The 18,513-nt window shown below is 43.3% G+C and overlaps 1 protein-coding gene across 1 annotated transcript in view; it reads right to left on the reverse strand.

The window, feature by feature from the left end:
• The window catches only part of eif2s3 (eukaryotic translation initiation factor 2, subunit 3 gamma), a 57,608-nt gene extending 39,473 nt beyond the window's left edge, over window positions 1-18,135 (reverse strand). The window contains exons 1-4 of the mRNA XM_069890199.1: window positions 17,997-18,135; window positions 10,963-11,026; window positions 6,397-6,524; window positions 5,832-5,953 (exon numbers count right to left, since the gene is read on the reverse strand). Coding sequence (XP_069746300.1) covers window positions 5,832-5,953; window positions 6,397-6,524; window positions 10,963-11,026; window positions 17,997-18,065 — 383 coding nt within the window. The 5' untranslated portion in view covers window positions 18,066-18,135. The remainder of the gene's footprint in view (window positions 1-5,831; window positions 5,954-6,396; window positions 6,525-10,962; window positions 11,027-17,996) is intronic.
• Window positions 18,136-18,513: the final 378 nt, after the last annotated feature.

Genomic DNA, 18,513 nt, shown 5'->3' on the forward strand with positions numbered 1-18,513 from the left:
AAAACACACTGTCAAAACTCCAGATGCCACCCTCAAAACAAGAACAGAGCATACAACAGATATTAAAAAAACATACAAGGTCTAAGCTTGTGGAGTCCCCTAACTCAATAACAGCATTGAAAACACCCATTTCCACCCTCCCAATCAGCCCAAAGCCAGACAACTGTTTAAAAACCTAGCAGCAAGTTCATCAAACTATTTCTCACCCCCAAAAAGACTTCCTATCCCACATTATACCATCTTGGGTCCAAAATTGTTATTAAAACTAAACTCTATACCCTGAAAACAACATGTAACTTGGATAGGAATACAATCTTACATTAAAAAAACTACTTAGAATTTCTTACACAATCTGAAAAAAGTATATTATGAAATATAAATATAAAATATTACTAAAAAAAATAAATTTTCGCAATGTTCTTCCCCCAAAACTGAATAAATTCCAGAATTTAAGAAAATGCTCACAAATGGGTATATTACCCCATAATGTACTACCAAAACAGAGAGGACCAGACAGTCCTTGCCACCTGAATACTATATGACAAAAACTATAAAGCTTCATAAGATTAACAGCCTAAGTCTCCAACAAGATAATAATGATGGCCATAAATGTGGTATGGAGACCGTCTCTATAACTCTGAGCCTCAATAAGCAAACGCAGCCACTTCTTGTGTTTGCTGGGGAGTGTAGAGACATGCAGGATATTAATCCTCGATTGTATAATTCCAATATTACAGGTACACGATCCTTTAGGCAGACATCTAAAATCCAGAAAGCTCCAAAATCCGGCAACTGGGGGGAAGAGACCGGCAGCGCGAGTCGGGCGGGCGGGGAGGGGAGACCGGCAGCGCGAGTCGGGCGGGCGGGGAGGGGAGACCGGCAGCGCGAGTCGGGCGGGCGGGGAGGGGAGACCGGCAGCGCGAGTCGGGCGGGCGGGGAGGGGAGACCGGCAGCGCGAGTCGGGCGGGCGGGGAGGGGAGACCGGCAGCGCGAGTCGGGCGGGCGGGGAGGGGAGACCGGCAGCGCGAGTCGGGCGGGCGGGGAGGGGAGACCGGCAGCGCGAGTCGGGCGGGCGGGGAGGGGAGACCGGCAGCGCGAGTCGGGCGGGCGGGGAGGGGAGACCGGCAGCGCGAGTCGGGCGGGCGGGGAGGGGAGACCGGCAGCGCGAGTCGGGCGGGCGGGGAGGGGAGACCGGCAGCGCGAGTCGGGCGGGCGGGGAGGGGAGACCGGCAGCGCGAGTCGGGCGGGCGGGGAGGGGAGACCGGCAGCGCGAGTCGGGCGGGCGGGGAGGGGAGACCGGCAGCGCGAGTCGGGCGGGCGGGGAGGGGAGACCGGCAGCGCGAGTCGGGCGGGCGGGGAGGGGAGACCGGCAGCGCGAGTCGGGCGGGCGGGGAGGGGAGACCGGCAGCGCGAGTCGGGCGGGCGGGGAGGGGAGACCGGCAGCGCGAGTCGGGCGGGCGGGGAGGGGAGACCGGCAGCGCGAGTCGGGCGGGCGGGGAGGGGAGACCGGCAGCGCGAGTCGGGCGGGCGGGGAGGGGAGACCGGCAGCGCGAGTCGGGCGGGCGGGGAGGGGAGACCGGCAGCGCGAGTCGGGCGGGCGGGGAGGGGAGACCGGCAGCGCGAGTCGGGCGGGCGGGGAGGGGAGACCGGCAGCGCGAGTCGGGCGGGCGGGGAGACCGGCAGCGCGAGTCGGGCGGGCGGGGAGGGGAGACCGGCAGCGCGAGTCGGGCGGGGAGGGGAGACCGGCAGCGCGAGTCGGGCGGGCGGGGAGGGGAGACCGGCAGCGCGAGTCGGGCGGGCGGGGAGGGGAGACCGGCAGCGCGAGTCGGGCGGGCGGGGAGGGGAGACCGGCAGCGCGAGTCGGGCGGGCGGGGAGGGGAGACCGGCAGCGCGAGTCGGGCGGGCGGGGAGACCGGCAGCGCGAGTCGGGCGGGCGGGGAGGGGAGACCGGCAGCGCGAGTCGGGCGGGCGGGGAGGGGAGACCGGCAGCGCGAGTCGGGCGGGCGGGGAGGGGAGACCGGCAGCGCGAGTCGGGCGGGCGGGGAGGGTGGATACAACAGCATAATTCGGGTGAGCTTAAATCTGGCATTCCGAAATCCGTAAATATCCGAAATTTGGAACACACTGTCCCCCAAGGGTTCCGGTTAATGGATTGTTGTCCTGTACTTCCCTGCACTTCAATAGTATAATCTTGCACTCAGATCTGCTGCCTGTGATATTACAATTTCCCTCTCTGCTGGGCTTCTCAGATCAGAGTATCCTTTATCTGATGATGAGGTAAACAAATAACCGACCGTTGTCATCTCTGTCCTGGAGCTGGTTTACGTACTGAAGAGTGGTGAGCTCTATCAATCTCCATGATGGGAGAATTTCCTTCCCAAAAAACATAACAAATTCAGAGAAGAATTTTGTAGGGTGCCATCTTTCAGTAGATTCTGCCAAGCCCAAGATACGTAAATTTTGCTGTCTGCCCCGGCTCTCCAGGTCAACAACTTTAGCCATTAACTTTGAGTTATTTTCATTTAGCCTGGAGCAAACATCTTCTAATTCTCTAACACACTGGTTCAGGTCTTCCGAAGCAAGCTCCAGAGATGACAAATGCTAGCTGTGCTCCTCCATAATGATTGGATTTGATCAACTTTAACTTCTAATAAGCTAAAAGAATCTTTGAATTCAGCAGCCAGCACCTGTCTCAGTCAATCTAGAAGGGCAGAAATAGCCTCTATTTTTAAACTAGCAGTCGCTTTCTTCCCCCAGATTTACCACTTCTTGTAGTCATTTTAAGGCAAACAAGAGTAAAAGGAGGGCAAGATGTAAAATATATAACACTTTGGTTGTAAAGGTTAAGAAGTGAAAAGAATAGAAAGTAGACAGGAGTGCCTGATATTGCAGCTAGTTCAGAAATCTGACTTTGTTTTAAATTATATACCAGCTGGTCCAAATAGCCTTCCTTGCTGTCCACTAATACTTCCAATCTTTGTGTTATCTGCAAACTTGCTGAATTCAATTGACCACATTATCAAGTAGATCATTGCTATATATTACAAATAACAATGGACCCAGCACTGAACTTTGAGGCACGCCACAAGTCACAGGCCTCCCTCAGAGAGGCAATCATCCACTACAACTGTCTGGCTTCTTCCATAAAGTCAATGACAAATCCAGTTTACTACCTCACCATAAATACTGAGCAATTGAACCTTTCTGACTAATCTCCCATGTGAGACATTGTCAAATTGAATGTGATGAACTTAAACTAGGCACTACACAGTTTGAAATCACATGGCTTCCCAGGTTTCTTATCCAAACAAAAAGCAACATCTTGCATTTACACAATCTGTTTTATATAGAGAAAACATTGCATGGAATTACACAGAGGTATCAGCGAACAATTGGAATATTTGGAAAAATAGGAAATACCCAGAGATCCAAATTCATGCTCAATGATGAGAAAACCAGAAAGATAGGTGTTCTTGGGGAGGAGGGAGTGGGAAATAATGGATGCAGAAAGGTTAAAAAAATAAAAAGAGGAAAAACTCAAACAGAAATTTGGATGGCTGAAGCCACAATTATTAACTACAGGGTGAAGAGGTAGGAATGCATAATTGGTTGGAGAAAGTGAAACACAATGCATTCTGCCTTGGGTGATGAAGATTTTGTGTAGATTGTATTGGATGCTGAGAACATACAAATTGAGAGACAATATCTATAGTCAATTTTAAACAAGGGGTTATATATAAATGGGATGCATAAATGATGGTTGGTGATAAAGAAACACCACTGTTGAAGCATTTGATTACTATTTGAAATAAATAATGATGAAATTGGTGCAAGAGGACATAAATTGCCTAAAATGCATTTGATTCAAAATTCTCAGTTTTCAAAAGATAATCAATTTTTGGATATTTGGTTTCATAAGGGGATTGTAAGTGTTGAAATTTGTTATGAAAGGGATCAATTAATGTCATTTGAGCAATTGAGAAATAAATATGGAATAACTCAAAACACTTTTTTTCTATTTTCAATTAAGAGCATATTTGAGAGATAAGTAAGGACCAACCATGTTGTTACCTTGTTGTACTGAAGTAAAACTTCTTATTCGGAGAGGAACTGTTAATGGATTTACATCTATGATATATTCTTTACTACGAGCAGGAACTCCCAAGCATGGAGCTCATAAATCCAGGGGTGGGAATTAGATTTGAACAGTGTAACTGATAAAAAAAGATGGGCAGATCTATGTAAGGATTGTATGACTAATACTATAAATGCAAGGTATAGATTAGTTCAGTACAATCTTCTACATCAGTCATATCTTACACCACAGAAATTGAAAAGATTATCAGATCAGTATTTTAGATGTGGTGAAGTTGTAGGAACTTTTCTGTATTTAACTTTATCTTTTTGAGTGGAATTTGGCAATTTTTTTGGAATAAGTCACAGGTGTTACATTTCCACAAAATCCAGGTTTATTTCAATTAGGAAATATTGAAGGAACAAGACCTAAATTAAATTTGTCATTACATCAACTGGAATGCATTCTACTTGGCAGTGTCCTAAAGTTAAACCTTTTTGGTTAAAAATGGATAAATTATTGGAATGAATAATGGAGATTAAATTCCCACAGGATCCAAAGTTATTTTTAGTGAGTGATATTAGAATATTGAACCTAAATTGAATATGTATCAAAAGAAGTTTGTTCATATTGCTTTAGAACTAGCAAGAAAATGTATTGCCATAACTTGGAAGTCTGATATGGATTTAGGTATAGAAAGATTGCATGCTGAAGTCTGGAGTTGAATGCCATTTGAGAAAATTACTTATAATTTAAGAGTTAAGTACATATTTTGAAAGATATGGAGCCCTTATTTACATATGATGGGGGTATTCTTATTTTTTATTTTTTATACATGCATTTGTATTGTTTTGAATTATCTTTAATTATGTGTTTTTTTGTGCGGTTTTAAACTAATAAATACAATTTTTTTTTTAAATCAACTGGAATTTGTTGACGTTGCATTAGTGGTGGCAAGGAAATGTATTTCAGTTACTTGGAAATCCGATATATATCTGGGTATGGTAAGATGGAATGTTGAGATCCAAAGCTGTATTCCTTTGGAAAAAATTACGTAGAGTTTGAGAAATAAATATGCTATGTTTCTGCAAATCTGGCTCCCGTACACCCAAATATTAAGTTTAAATTTATAAAATTGTTCTTCCTATGCCTTTGGACCTGTAAGAATTTCCTCTGAATTATATTAAATACTATTAAACATGTTAGATGACTTCCCTCTGCGCAATCTGGAAAGTCTTTTACTTTATATAATTATATTGTATTTTTCATGCTGGTTACTTGGGGGGTGGGGGGAGCTGGGAAATACCATTATATATGTAATTTTTTTATTTGTTTCCTTTTAATACATGTATTATTATAGTAATTCTTGAATTCTACATGTATGGAAAAATAAATAAATAAAATAATCAAAAAATTTTAAACCACAGCATTGGGAGACTGGAACCCCATTTAAAACAGCAACAATGGAGGAGCAAGAGTTGATTTAAAAGACAAAGAACATTTGCCTAAACAAAGTGGAAGCTTTTATAGGCTGGCTCAAATGAGCTCCAGTTTCCTCCCATCATTCAAAAATGTACCAGAGTGTAAGTTAATTGTGTGTAGGTTAAATGGCCTAAATTACCTTGCTGGATGTCTAAATGCTTTTTTAAAAAGCTGCAAAACACACAGGTTTAGAAATAATACAAGCAAGGGCATTGTCATATTTGACACAAATTCTATTAATAAAAGATGTAACAATGATTTTGATTGCACCAACCTGACCAGCTTGAAATTTCCTTTGACCCCAGGAATATCTGAAGGGAACTCATCTGGTGTGCTGCTACCACACGACCTGTAACAATCAGGCCTTGGACAACTGGGATCATCTAATTTGTAAACCTAAAGAAATTACAATTATAGAAAACATTTGTTTCTTGTACTAAAGGTTAAGATAAGCACTATCTTTTATACCTTAAAACAAACAAGCTTTTTACATAGTATTTGGTCTACAAGTTACAAGATATCTTTTGCATTAACATCTTCAAACAGCAAGACTACAGTTCATTAATTTGTTTTACAGTGCACAAAAATTGAATGTGTTGTTCAAAAATGTGAGCTTATCCAAACTGCATTAATTTGTTTTCTAGAGCAATTGAGAATGTCACAACGCAGAACCAATGCAATTTAAATGCCGTTGTAGTGTTTATAGTTTAAAACTTCAGAACGTGAAAGATGATTAACAATATTACATTAAGGTACAGCATAAATAATAATATCTATAGTTAAATGAAATAAACATTTAATAGAATTAGCACATTGCAATTCTGTAATATGTTTTCAACCTTGGCATTGGCATATCCCAGCTTGATTGTGATATTTCTTTCCAGCTCATTTTTAAACCGGACTGTCTGAACACCGGAAATTGCTTTAACTACAGTGGACTTTCCATGAGCTACATGACCAATTGTACCTGAGTGGGAAAAAAAAAATCAGTGGGAACACACTGTTATGATTTATTGTAAGGAACGCGTTCTCAATACCTGCAATTAACAGATTTTTTAAAAATCCAAATTATTTGTTGGTTATTTGAACAGCTACATACGCAACCCATCAACTTGATAAAGTCACTTCCCCAAGCTTATTCTACATTATTTACAATAATGGCTACATTTCAGATCATAACATCTTAAAATGATGATTTGCACTTTTAAATCCCATCTGAGATTTTACTTTTAAGGGGTCCTGTCAGGCCAAAAAATTTAACCAACGGTCCATTTTAATTTTCAAACTAGTCAAAGAATAAGCAGAATAGTAGGAATCTGATGGCCATTTCTTCCCTGCTCACATTAACAAAATGTGCATATTCTTGCTGGTATTATTTGTAAAGTTTCCTGGTGCATTAACAAGTCCCTATTGCTCCTTTATACATCTTTCAGTTCATACATCCCAAAATTTACAAAAATATCCTCTCACTTGGACATATTCACTCTGGAATAGTAATGTGGTTCAAATGTAACTCCATTCAGGCAACAACACTCAACCAAAACATGCCTTAATGCAAGCTGTCAATTTATCACATTTTTAACCAACTTCACACGCTAGGACCAAATTAACTGCCAGCTTAAGTCCGAAGTACCCTGTAGAGCCGAGCTACTGGTACTCAGTAGTGATGGAAATGGCAAGAATTTATGGTATTAGTTTTCAACTAAAAATATCACTATCTAAAATTAAAGTGCAAAATTTTTGTGCTTTCCCTCAGGAGATCTGGATTCTAATCGAAGCCTTCTGCAAAAAGATCATCCCACAGTGCTTGGATGTGATTTACTGGGATCGTTGTCTGAAGAGGAGATGTAAAATCATTGAGGACCTCTTCCATCCTGCACACAACATCTTTCAGCTGATTCCGTCGAGGAAGAGATACAGAAGTATCAGAACCAGCACCACCAGGCTGAGGAACAGCTTCTTCCCACAGGCAGTGAGAATGTTGAATGACCGAAAGAACTAACCATGTGAGACTCTCATTTGTACAAAACATATTTATCTCTCTGTATAGATAAAATACATTCCTGCATATGTATTATTGTGTATGTGTTATGTCTGCATGTTTTGGACTGAGGACCAGAGAGCGCTGCTTCTCTAGGTTGTATTGTACTTGTACAATCAGAAGACAATAAACTTGACGAGATCAATAAATCATTAATACAAACAGGTACATGTATACATTTGATCTTATGCTCTAAATTCAATATACATTTAAAATTGCAATACCGAAATTTCATGTCAAATGGGTCTGGCAGGAAGTGTAATTGTCGGATTATTGGTCCACTTGTGTTCTAACGTTGCTGAAGCTGCAGCAGTATTACAGCTACAAATTGAGGGCAGATAGACATGTGGAAGATAGGAATATTCCTATTTCGGGTTGGTGAACGAAAAAAATTCTTTGCATATCTTTCGCAAGTTTCCAGGTATTATTTCGAATTTGTACCCATTCATAAGTATAGATCCTTAATCTTCTAAAGTTGGTTTCTTTACCTTCATTCTGATACTACAAATACAAGCATTTATAAGTGAGTACTAAAGATGTCTGAGCTGCGCAGCGGGCTTTGGACTTGGGGTGAGGGGCCGTACACAGCCTTTAGAGCCTCGTAGAAACCCCTGAAGTCGCCAATGTCCGCGCTGAGCTGTGTTCGTTTGGCGAGGCTAGTCCACCACTCATTTTGGATCTCCCGGAGTTTGCGCTGAAGATGGCTGCATGCGCGACGGAAGGCTTGTTTCTTCTCTGGACAGGACGGCTTTGTAAGGTGAGCCTGGTGGGCAGCTCGCTTCTTTGCCAGCAGCTCCTGGATTTCCTGGCTGTTTTCGTCAAACCAGTCCTTGTTTTTCCTGGAGGAGAAGCCCAGTACCTCTTCAGTGGATTGCAGTATGGTAGCCTTCAACTGATCCCAGAGGGTTTCAGGGGACGGGTCCGTGAGGCGGGTTGCAACGTCGAGCTTTGCTTTGAGGTTTGCCTGGAAGTTTCCTCTCGCTTCGTCTGACTGCAGTTTTCCAACATTGAACCTCTTTCTGGGGGCTTTATTGTTCCTGGGCTTTGGCTTGAAGTGAAGGTTGAGCTTGCAGCGAACCAGCCGGTGGTCAGTGTGGCATTCCGCGCTAGGCATGACCCTGGTGTGGAGCACATCTTGTTTGTCACTTTCTCGCACCAGGATGTAGTCCAGGAGGTGCCAGTGTTTGGATCGGGGATGCATCCAGGTGGTCTTAAGGCTGTCCCTCTGCTGAAAAAGGGTGTTTGTAATGACAAGCCGCTGTTCTGCGCAGAGCTCCAACAGGAGGCGCCCATTGTCGTTGCACTTGCCGACGCCAAAGTCCTCCTCAGCGACAAGATCTCCATCCTCAACCGATGGTCAGAACACTTCCAATCTCTTTTCAGTACCAACCGCTCAGTCCAAGATTCCGCCCTGCTCCAGCTCCCTCAACAGCCCCTAAGGCTAGAGCTGGATGAGGTTCCCACCCTGGATGAGACATATAAGGCAATCGAACAACTGAAAAGTGGCAAAGCAGCAGGTATGGATGGAATCCCCCCAGAAGTCTGGAAGGCTGGCGGCAAAACTCTGCATGCCAAACTGCATGAGTTTTTCAAGCTTTGTTGGGACCAAGGTAAACTGCCTCAGGATCTTCGTGATGCCACCATCATCACCCTGTACAAAAACAAAGGCGAGAAATCAGACTGCTCAAACTACAGGGGAATCACGTTGCTCTCCATTGCAGGCAAAATCTTCGCTAGGATTCTACTAAATAGAATAATACCTAGTGTCGCTGAGAATATTCTCCCAGAATCACAGTGCGGCTTTCGCGCAAACAGAGGAACCACTGACATGGTCTTTGCCCTCAGACAGCTCCAAGAAAAGTGCAGAGAACAAAACAAAGGACTCTACATCACCTTTGTTGACCTCACCAAAGCCTTCGACACCGTGAGCAGGAAAGGGCTTTGGCAAATACTAGAGCGCATCGGATGTCCCCCAAAGTTCCTCAACATGATTATCCAACTGCACGAAAACCAACAAGGTCGGGTCAGATACAGCAATGAGCTCTCTGAACCCTTCTCCATTAACAATGGCGTGAAGCAAGGCTGTGTTCTCGCACCAACCCTCTTTTCAATCTTCTTCAGCATGATGCTGAACCAAGCCATGAAAGACCCCAACAATGAAGACGCTGTTTACATCCGGTACCGCACGGATGGCAGTCTCTTCAATCTGAGGCGCCTGCAAGCTCACACCAAGACACAAGAGAAACTTGTCCGTGAACTACTCTTTGCAGATGATGCCGCTTTAGTTGCCCATTCAGAGCCAGCTCTTCAGCGCTTGACGTCCTGCTTTGCGGAAACTGCCAAAATGTTTGGCCTGGAAGTCAGCCTGAAGAAAACTGAGGTCCTCCATCAGCCAGCTCCCCACCATGACTACCAGCCCCCCCACATCTCCATCGGGCACACAAAACTCAAAACGGTCAACCAGTTTACCTATCTCGGCTGCACCATTTCATCAGATGCAAGGATCGACAATGAGATAGACAACAGACTCGCCAAGGCAAATAGCGCCTTTGGAAGACTACACAAAAGAGTCTGGAAAAACAACCAACTGAAAAACCTCACAAAGATAAGCGTATACAGAGCCGTTGTCATACCCACACTCCTGTTCGGCTCCGAATCATGGGTCCTCTACCGGCACCACCTACGGCTCCTAGAACGCTTCCACCAGCGTTGTCTCCGCTCCATCCTCAACATCCATTGGAGCGCTCACACCCCTAACGTCGAGGTACTCGAGATGGCAGAGGTCGACAGCATCGAGTCCACGCAGCTGAAGATCCAGCTGCGCTGGATGGGTCACGTCTCCAGAATGGAGGACCATCGCCTTCCCAAGATCGTATTATATGGCGAGCTCTCCACTGGTCACCGTGACAGAGGTGCACCAAAGAAAAGGTACAAGGACTGCCTAAAGAAATCTCTTGGTGCCTGCCACATTGACCACCGCCAGTGGGCTGATAACGCCTCAAACCGTGCATCTTGGCGCCTCACAGTTTGGCGGGCAGCAGCCTCCTTTGAAGAAGACCGCAGAGCCCACCTCACTGACAAAAGGCAAAGGAGGAAAAACCCAACACCCAACCCCAACCAACCAATTTTCCCTTGCAACCGCTGCAATCGTGTCTGCCTGTCCCGCATCGGACTGGTCAGCCACAAACGAGCCTGCAGCTGACGTGGACTTTTTACCCCCTCCATAAATCTTCGTCCGCGAAGCCAAGCCAAAGAAAAGAAAGATGTCAACATTGGAATCGCAACAGATAACTCACCATAATTATAAAAAAACCTAAGAATGAACACTGACTCAAGTGTCAATTAAAAAGATTTAACAACTCACCTATATTGATAGTAGCTTGCCTGCTGATAATTTCTGGAGAAAGTGGCGTTAACTTGGTAACATCCTGTAAAACACAAGCATTGAATTAAAAATATAAGCCACTATATCATTCCAAATTATTCAGTACTGGCCATATATTACGCTTCCTTCCCTAACATTCTTTCCTCATTCTTCACTTGCATCAATTTCCTCAAGACAATTTTGCACAAACTATCAGTCCTTTGCCATGCTGCACCAGCCACTGTTATTGCTTCCTTTGTGTTGGTTCTTCAGAGAAAACCTGAGCAAGATTTTAACACTAATATGAAATTTCAAATTGTTTCACGTACTGATAAGATGGCTTTTGGGGGATGGGAATAACCTCTGGTAAACATTCTGAAGAGTGGTTTGAAATGCTGGTGCCAACTTGCTGACCTCTCTCAAAATCCTGTTATTTACTTCACTTAGATTGGTTTTCATGCTCCTCTCCATCCTGCTTCACCTACATTTCCTATGGCTTCAAGTGCCGCTGGTTGGGGAAAAAAATACCACAAACCACAATCACTGACTTTTTTAAAAAAACTTTATTTGAAGGATCATTAGTAGTCATACAGAATACATTCCATAAAGAAAATTTTATATGTATATAGAAAAAAACAGAAATAAAAAAATTTTAAAAACCAAAAAATTAAATCAAATCCCCACCCACCCTCCCAGCCCATCAGCCAGCTCTCTTAAGGAGAGCCAAAAATATATAAACAGAAACTAAGAATATATAATAAATCAAAATATATCTAAATGCATTTATTCCAAATATGGTGACCACTTATTAACAAAAAAAGAATAATTATCATGCAGATTATATGTAATTTTTTCCATAACAATAGAAGCTTTTAATTCATTATGCCATTGCATTATATTAATCACTATTATCTTTCCATGTACTTGCTACACATTTTTGAGCTACAGACAATGCTAAATATACAAATACAATTTGAAATTTATCCCACCCTAATCCCTTTAAAGAAATCATATAACCCATTAAAAAAAAAAGGATGGATCTAATGTTAACTTAAACATATAATTTTTCCAAAATTAACTTAATTTCTTCCCAGAATGGTTGTACATGCACACAAGACCAAACAGCATGTAAAAAAGTTCCAGTACATACACCACATTTAAAACAAGAGTCCAAATTACTAAAACCATATCTTTTCAATTTCTCTGGGGTTAAATCCAACTGATGTAAAAAGTGATAATTAACCATTCCATACCGCACATTCGTCAATTTAGTAACACTATCATGACACACATCCATCCAATAATCTTCAGGAAAAAACAAAAGCTAAATCATCTTCCCATTTAAGCTTAGACTTCTCCCTTTCCGGTTTATCCATATTGTCTTGTAATACTTGGTACATAACAGAAATATAACCCCTTTTTGGTATAGAAGAAATCAAAGACTCAAATTCTGTCAATACAGGTAAAATCATCTCTCTACCATACATATATTTTACCAAAGCTCAAAGTTGATAATAAACAAATAAAGAATTTTCAACAATATCAAAACACTCTTTCAATTTATTAAAAGAAACTATCCTTCTACAAAACAATCCTGTAATGTTTTTATACCCTTAGAATCCCAGCTCTTTAAATAGCTATCAAATATTGAAAAAGAAATAAGCTGACTATTATATAGTTGAGTTAAATTTGACAATTTGATCCTAAAATCTATCCTCTTGGACAGCTTTTAACACATCCCATAACACAAAACTACTTTCTCCTCAATTAGCATTCTCAGTCAAAAACAAAGTAATCTGTTCTTTAACAAAGGTAACAAACTCTGTTTTTTTTTCAACAACATTGTGTTAATTCTCCATCTATAAGATGAACGTACCACTTCTGAACCTACGCAAGAAAAAATAATAAAGAATGATCTGATATAACCCTGCTTTTATATTCCACCTGTCGAACCCTTCCTTGTAAAAGTGCTGATACTAAAAAAAATCTATTCTAGAAAATGAATCATGTAGAGATGAGTAAAAAGAAAAAGCCTTCTTTGTAGGATTAACCCTTCTCCAAATATCTACTAGATTTAAATACTTCATCAAGGCCCCAATTTGTATCGCCATCTTTGATCTCTTCATACTTTTTGGGGATCTATCCAGCAAAGGATCCAAGACAATTAAAATCTCCCCAACTAAAATATTTTCATTAGCTTGATTTAACAACAAAAAAGCATCCGAAATAAAACACTCATCGTCCACATTAGGTGCATCAACATTTAGCAAAGTCCAAGATTCAGTAAAAATTTTACAATTCACCCTTAAAACCCTTCCAGCATTCCCTTCCATAGTTCGCCATTCAACAGACAAATTCTTATGAATTAAAATTGCTACACCTCTTGCCTTAGAATTAAATGAAGAAAAAAAAAACACATGTCCAACCCAATCTCTCTTCAATTTCATATATTCTTTTTCAGTCAAATGTGTTTCTTGTAAGAAGGCAATATGAATTTTCATTTTCTTGATACAAGCCAAAATTCGCTTTCACTTAATCGGATTATTTAACCCCTGAACATTAAAAGTTGCAAATTTCAAATTAGACATCCTTATAAACTAACAATATAATCACTTACTACAAAATATCGCTCCCCTTATAACTTAAAACCACTCTCCCTCCCCTAAATAATTTTTTTAAATGTAAATGAAAATTTAATTATCCACCCCAAAAACTACCTGCCCTAAAAACCTGGGTGTGATAAACCCCACAAGTGGTGGATGACTATCAAAGATTTCAGTGCTATCCACCCACTCCAGTCAGAAATACATCATTCACATCAATACAATCCAGTACTGTAAATATATTCAACCCAATGACTCCATTCCCAATGATTGTTCCGGATCTTCAATGTAAATAACTGTGTTAAAATTTCTTTCTTTCCATTTTTCCCATTTGCCTTCTTTTTAGGCAATGGTGGCGAAACTCTTCCATGTCCTCGTAAATCTGGCAATGAATTAGCAAAAATTAATGCATCATGGTCATTCTCAAAAAATTGAGACTGAAAGTTGTCATAAAAGACTTTTAAAACAGCAGGGTATCGAAAAGCAAATTTATAACCCTTTCGCCACAGTACTTCTTTAGCCGAATTAAATTCTCGTCATCACCTAATAATCTCCGGACTCAGATCTGCGTAAAAAAAATATTTTGTTATTTTGAATTATCATTGGAGATTGACTTTGTCATGCCTTCTGTACCGTCAACCGTAATATAATTTATCTGTCCTGATAGTTCAGGCAACGAACTAAGACCGCCTGTGGCGGTTGTCCTGGTAACGGTTTCTTTCATAATGGTCTATGTGCCCTCTCCAATACTAAACCTTCCAAAAATAACTCTTTGCTCAACACCTCGGGAGTCCAATTCTTGAAAATTTTTATTGGATCAGACCCTTCAATGTCTTCTGGGAGACCCACAATTTTCACATTATTTCTCCGACTTTGATTTTCCAATGAATCAATTTTTTCAGTAAAGTCTTTCTTCTGGATTCCCCGATCCACAAAATAATCTTCCACTTTCCCCATTTTTTCTTTATTACATTCAACTTGAATTTTACATTCAGAGAAATTTCAATTTTAAAAAATTTTCTTGCACTGTATCCACTGATTTAATACATTTACTGACATCCTTTAACTGTATATACATCTTCAGACTTATTAGATATTTTAGTTGTCACATCCAGAAATCCTTGTCATTTGTTTAAACATATTGTCCATTTGATAGGCAATCCCTTCCAATACTGTGCAAACAGACTCCACTCCAGATCCCAATTCCACATTTTGAGGGCTACCTTCTCTCCACCTCCAATTGTTCCCGTGAACTGCTCATTAAAGGCAAGTCTTCCTCTTCTTCCAGCGTTGTCGGTCCCCTCCCGGTGCGGCTGCGGGTCTGCACTCCCGACGTTGGGATGCCGCCGCTCGGGCCCCCCCACAGCCCACACGCGATCCAGTAGCTCACGGACCCTTGAAGCACCGTGCATGCCCCGTAAGGCCAGGGACTGCACAGAGATGGCTTCTGACGCCATTCTGCTCATCCCCGGCCCATCCGACGGAACCCTGGGCTCAAGGCCTCTTCTCTCAGCCGGGTTGCCCGCGTGCCCGACATCGCGAACACGCGGATCGACTCCGGCCGAGCTCGTCATCATGCCAGCGCCATCTTGTGGAGGCAAGATATGTAATACTCAGCCTGGCAGGAGTTTTCTGTGCCTTGGAGATTCCAAATGACGTCCGTGGCTTCAGTTGAACATGTAGGTCTCAATTCTTCAGTACTTTTAAAAGGTAATTTCTTCTGTAGTTGAGCTTTATTTTTTTAAACATTAGTCACCATTATGTCCCACTAATGTTCCCAAAAATAAAGATACAACTTTTAATCACTTATATAAACTTTAAAGACGGGTGCTTAAAAAACTGGCTGAGGAAGGGTGGGATCATACCTCTGCCCTCTACCCATCTTGCCACGCCCCCACTCTTTCTACCTTAATGACTTCTTATTGTTGGGAACACAAGCCTGCGACCTTTTACTGCAGCACAGGTGGCTAGGGGGTAACCTTATAGAGTTTCCCACCCCCAAATATAGGAGAAATCTAAAATTAGAGGGAGAATGAGAAACATTTAAAACTCTGAGGAGCAATTTTTCAAAGAATGGGTGGTGGTGGTATAGGGAACAAGCTGGTGGTAGAGGCAAGTATAATCACAGGATTAAAAAAAAGAACTTGGTTAGGTACATGGACAAGAGAGTAAACATTTGGGCCAAATGCAGAAAAATGGGATTAGTGTAGATTGGCATCTTTGATCAGCACAGAATAGTTTGAATAATGTCCAATGTCTCTGACTTCATGAAGATAGTGATGGAGCTTTTCCACATCACCTATGATAATTGTAATCATTTATGTGAAAAAAACTATTCTGCACATTTTTCAAGCCCTCAAAGGTAGAGATTAAGTGCCCTAAATCAGTGTCTGAATTGTTCACCCAAATTACAAGTTTTCCTCTCCACTCTTCAAGCCATTACAACAGTTTCATCATAGCCACGGTCAGATCAAATTTGACAATGCAGTGGCCTGGGCTTCGGGTCTATCTGTAACATGGTTCAGATAGTAAAGGTACCATGCTCATGAGCAATAGCATGCACACACTCTCAACTGAATTTTTTAAAATCTTGATGATAAAATGTAACATAATTCACTGTATCAGTTTTTAAAAAAACCTTCTTAAACACATTTGTCTGCACTGCAAAACATTCTTCTATGAATGAACATTTTTTTTTTAAAACCAGAATTGCCCTGCTCAGGAACACCAACAACCAAGATTTTTTAAATATACACACAAAGCAGAAAACCAAACAAAAGCCTGTGTTAACTGCAAAATACACATTCCGGCTTTTAAACTTTCCCATACTTTTTCAGACTACTTCAATGATCTTCAGATCAAAGTTCAAACCCTGATACCTCTACACCTCTGTAATACCCTCCTTGTCATTAATAGGTCAGTTTCATCATGCAAAATTCTCCCTGTGCAACCCAATTTTAAGTTCTGAAGATTATTTCCTTCAAAATCTATTCACCACCAGAACCACACCAAGGCCAATTCCATATCCTCTTGACCCACTGAGCTCCCCTTTCCCCAACTTTGTTGCTGGAGCTACCACCCAAGGACACAAGCCCCAACATTCTAGATCCCAGGGCAATGAAGTTGTGGGACATAGGGCCCAATATCCCAGTGTCCTGCCCAATTCACGATCCATGACACAGGTCCCAACAACTGTGACAAAAGTGATCCGACACCTTAAGTTCCAGACTAATGAAGGTTTGGAACACAAGGCACAAGCATTCTGAGCTCCAGGCCAAATGAAGAGCCAATGTCGGTATGAAGTTTGTATGTCCCCCCCCATGGAAGTGAAGATTTCTTCCAGGTGCTCAGGTATCCTCACACATTCCAAAGACAGATAAGGTCAATTAGTCGATGGGTGTGATTGGGCAACACGTGTATTTCAACTGGAAGGGTCTGTTACTGCACTCCAACTCCAAAGTACAAAATTTATATTTAAAAGTTAACATCCCCCAACTTCAGGACAATGAAGACACAGGCCCCAATATTTCAGGCTCTAGGTAAATGAAGACCTAGGACACAGATTCCAACGTCCCCGGACGCCAGGGTAAGGAAGATCCGGGATCCAGGCCCCAACGTCCCCGAGCTCCACAATAATGAAGACCCGGGATCCAGGCCCCAACGTCCCCGGACGCCAGGGTAAGGAAGATCCGGGATCCAGGCCCCAACGTCCCCGAGCTCCACAATAATGAAGACCCGGGATCCAGGTCCCAACGTCCCGCGGCTCCACAGTAATGAAGATCCGGGATCCAGGCCCCTACTTCCCCGGGCTCCACAGTAATGAAGATCCGGGATCCAGGCCCCAACGTCCCCGGGCTCCACAGTAATGAAGACCCGGGATCCAGGCCCCTACGTCCCCGGGCTCCATAGTAATGAAGACCCGGGATCCAGGCCCAAACGTCCCCGGGCTCCAGAGTAATGAAGACCCGGGATCCAGGCCCCAACGTCCCCGGGCTCCACAGTAATGAAGACCCGGGATCCAGGCCCCTACGTCCCCGGGCTCCATAGTAATGAAGACCCGGGATCCAGGCCCCTACGTCCCCGGGCTCCAGAGTAATGAAGACCCGGGATCCAGGCCCCAACGTCCCCGGGCTCCACAGTAATGAAGACCCGGGATCCAGGCCCCTACGTCCCCGGGCTCCACAGTCATGAAGACCCGGGATCCAGGCCCCTACGTCCCCGGGCTCCACAGTAATGAAGACCCGGGATCCAGGCCCCAACGTCCCCGGGCTCCACAGTAATGAAGACCCGGGATCCAGGCCCCTACGTCCCCGGGCTCCACAGTAATGAAGACCCGGGATCCAGGCCCCTACGTCCCCGGGCTCCATAGTTAGGAAGTCCCGGGATCTCGCCTGCCCCTCGCTCCCTTCCCCGACCCTTGGCAGCACTGACCAGGGTGTTGAGGTCTTGCTTCGCCAGGTGAGGCTGCCCCACGGTGACTCCGGCATCGTCCCCCGTCATCTCGGTCTCGCAACCGCCACACACCTCACGCTGCTCCCAGGCTGACGCAATGCTGCCAGAACCAAAGACCGCGCCGCGCGCCAAGATGGGCCGCCGGCTACTGCTGCAGCGCCCTCTGCAGGACTGGACAACCACTTCTCGGGCAGCACTGTCCATGGTTCAGGTCAGTGGTTCTGTTAGAAGCTCTAAAATGCCATTGAAGATGTTCTCCCCCCTCCCCCACTGAGTTGAGGTGAGATACAAACTAGAGGACATGACTTGAACGTCTTCTACACATCAATACAGCAGTCATTCATCCCCGCAGCATACTGGTACCAAAATGATAGACAGTTACAGGCCTTGATAAAGATTCCTTTTATTATCATAGTAATAAAACTGTGTCATATTACATGAAATTTCTTTTTGCCTGCTGCAAGGAGATTCGCCACCCGCAGGAATTGCCAGTGAC

Source organism: Narcine bancroftii, chromosome 7 (assembly GCF_036971445.1).
Source record: "Narcine bancroftii isolate sNarBan1 chromosome 7, sNarBan1.hap1, whole genome shotgun sequence".
NCBI classification, from domain to species: Eukaryota; Metazoa; Chordata; class Chondrichthyes; order Torpediniformes; family Narcinidae; genus Narcine; species Narcine bancroftii.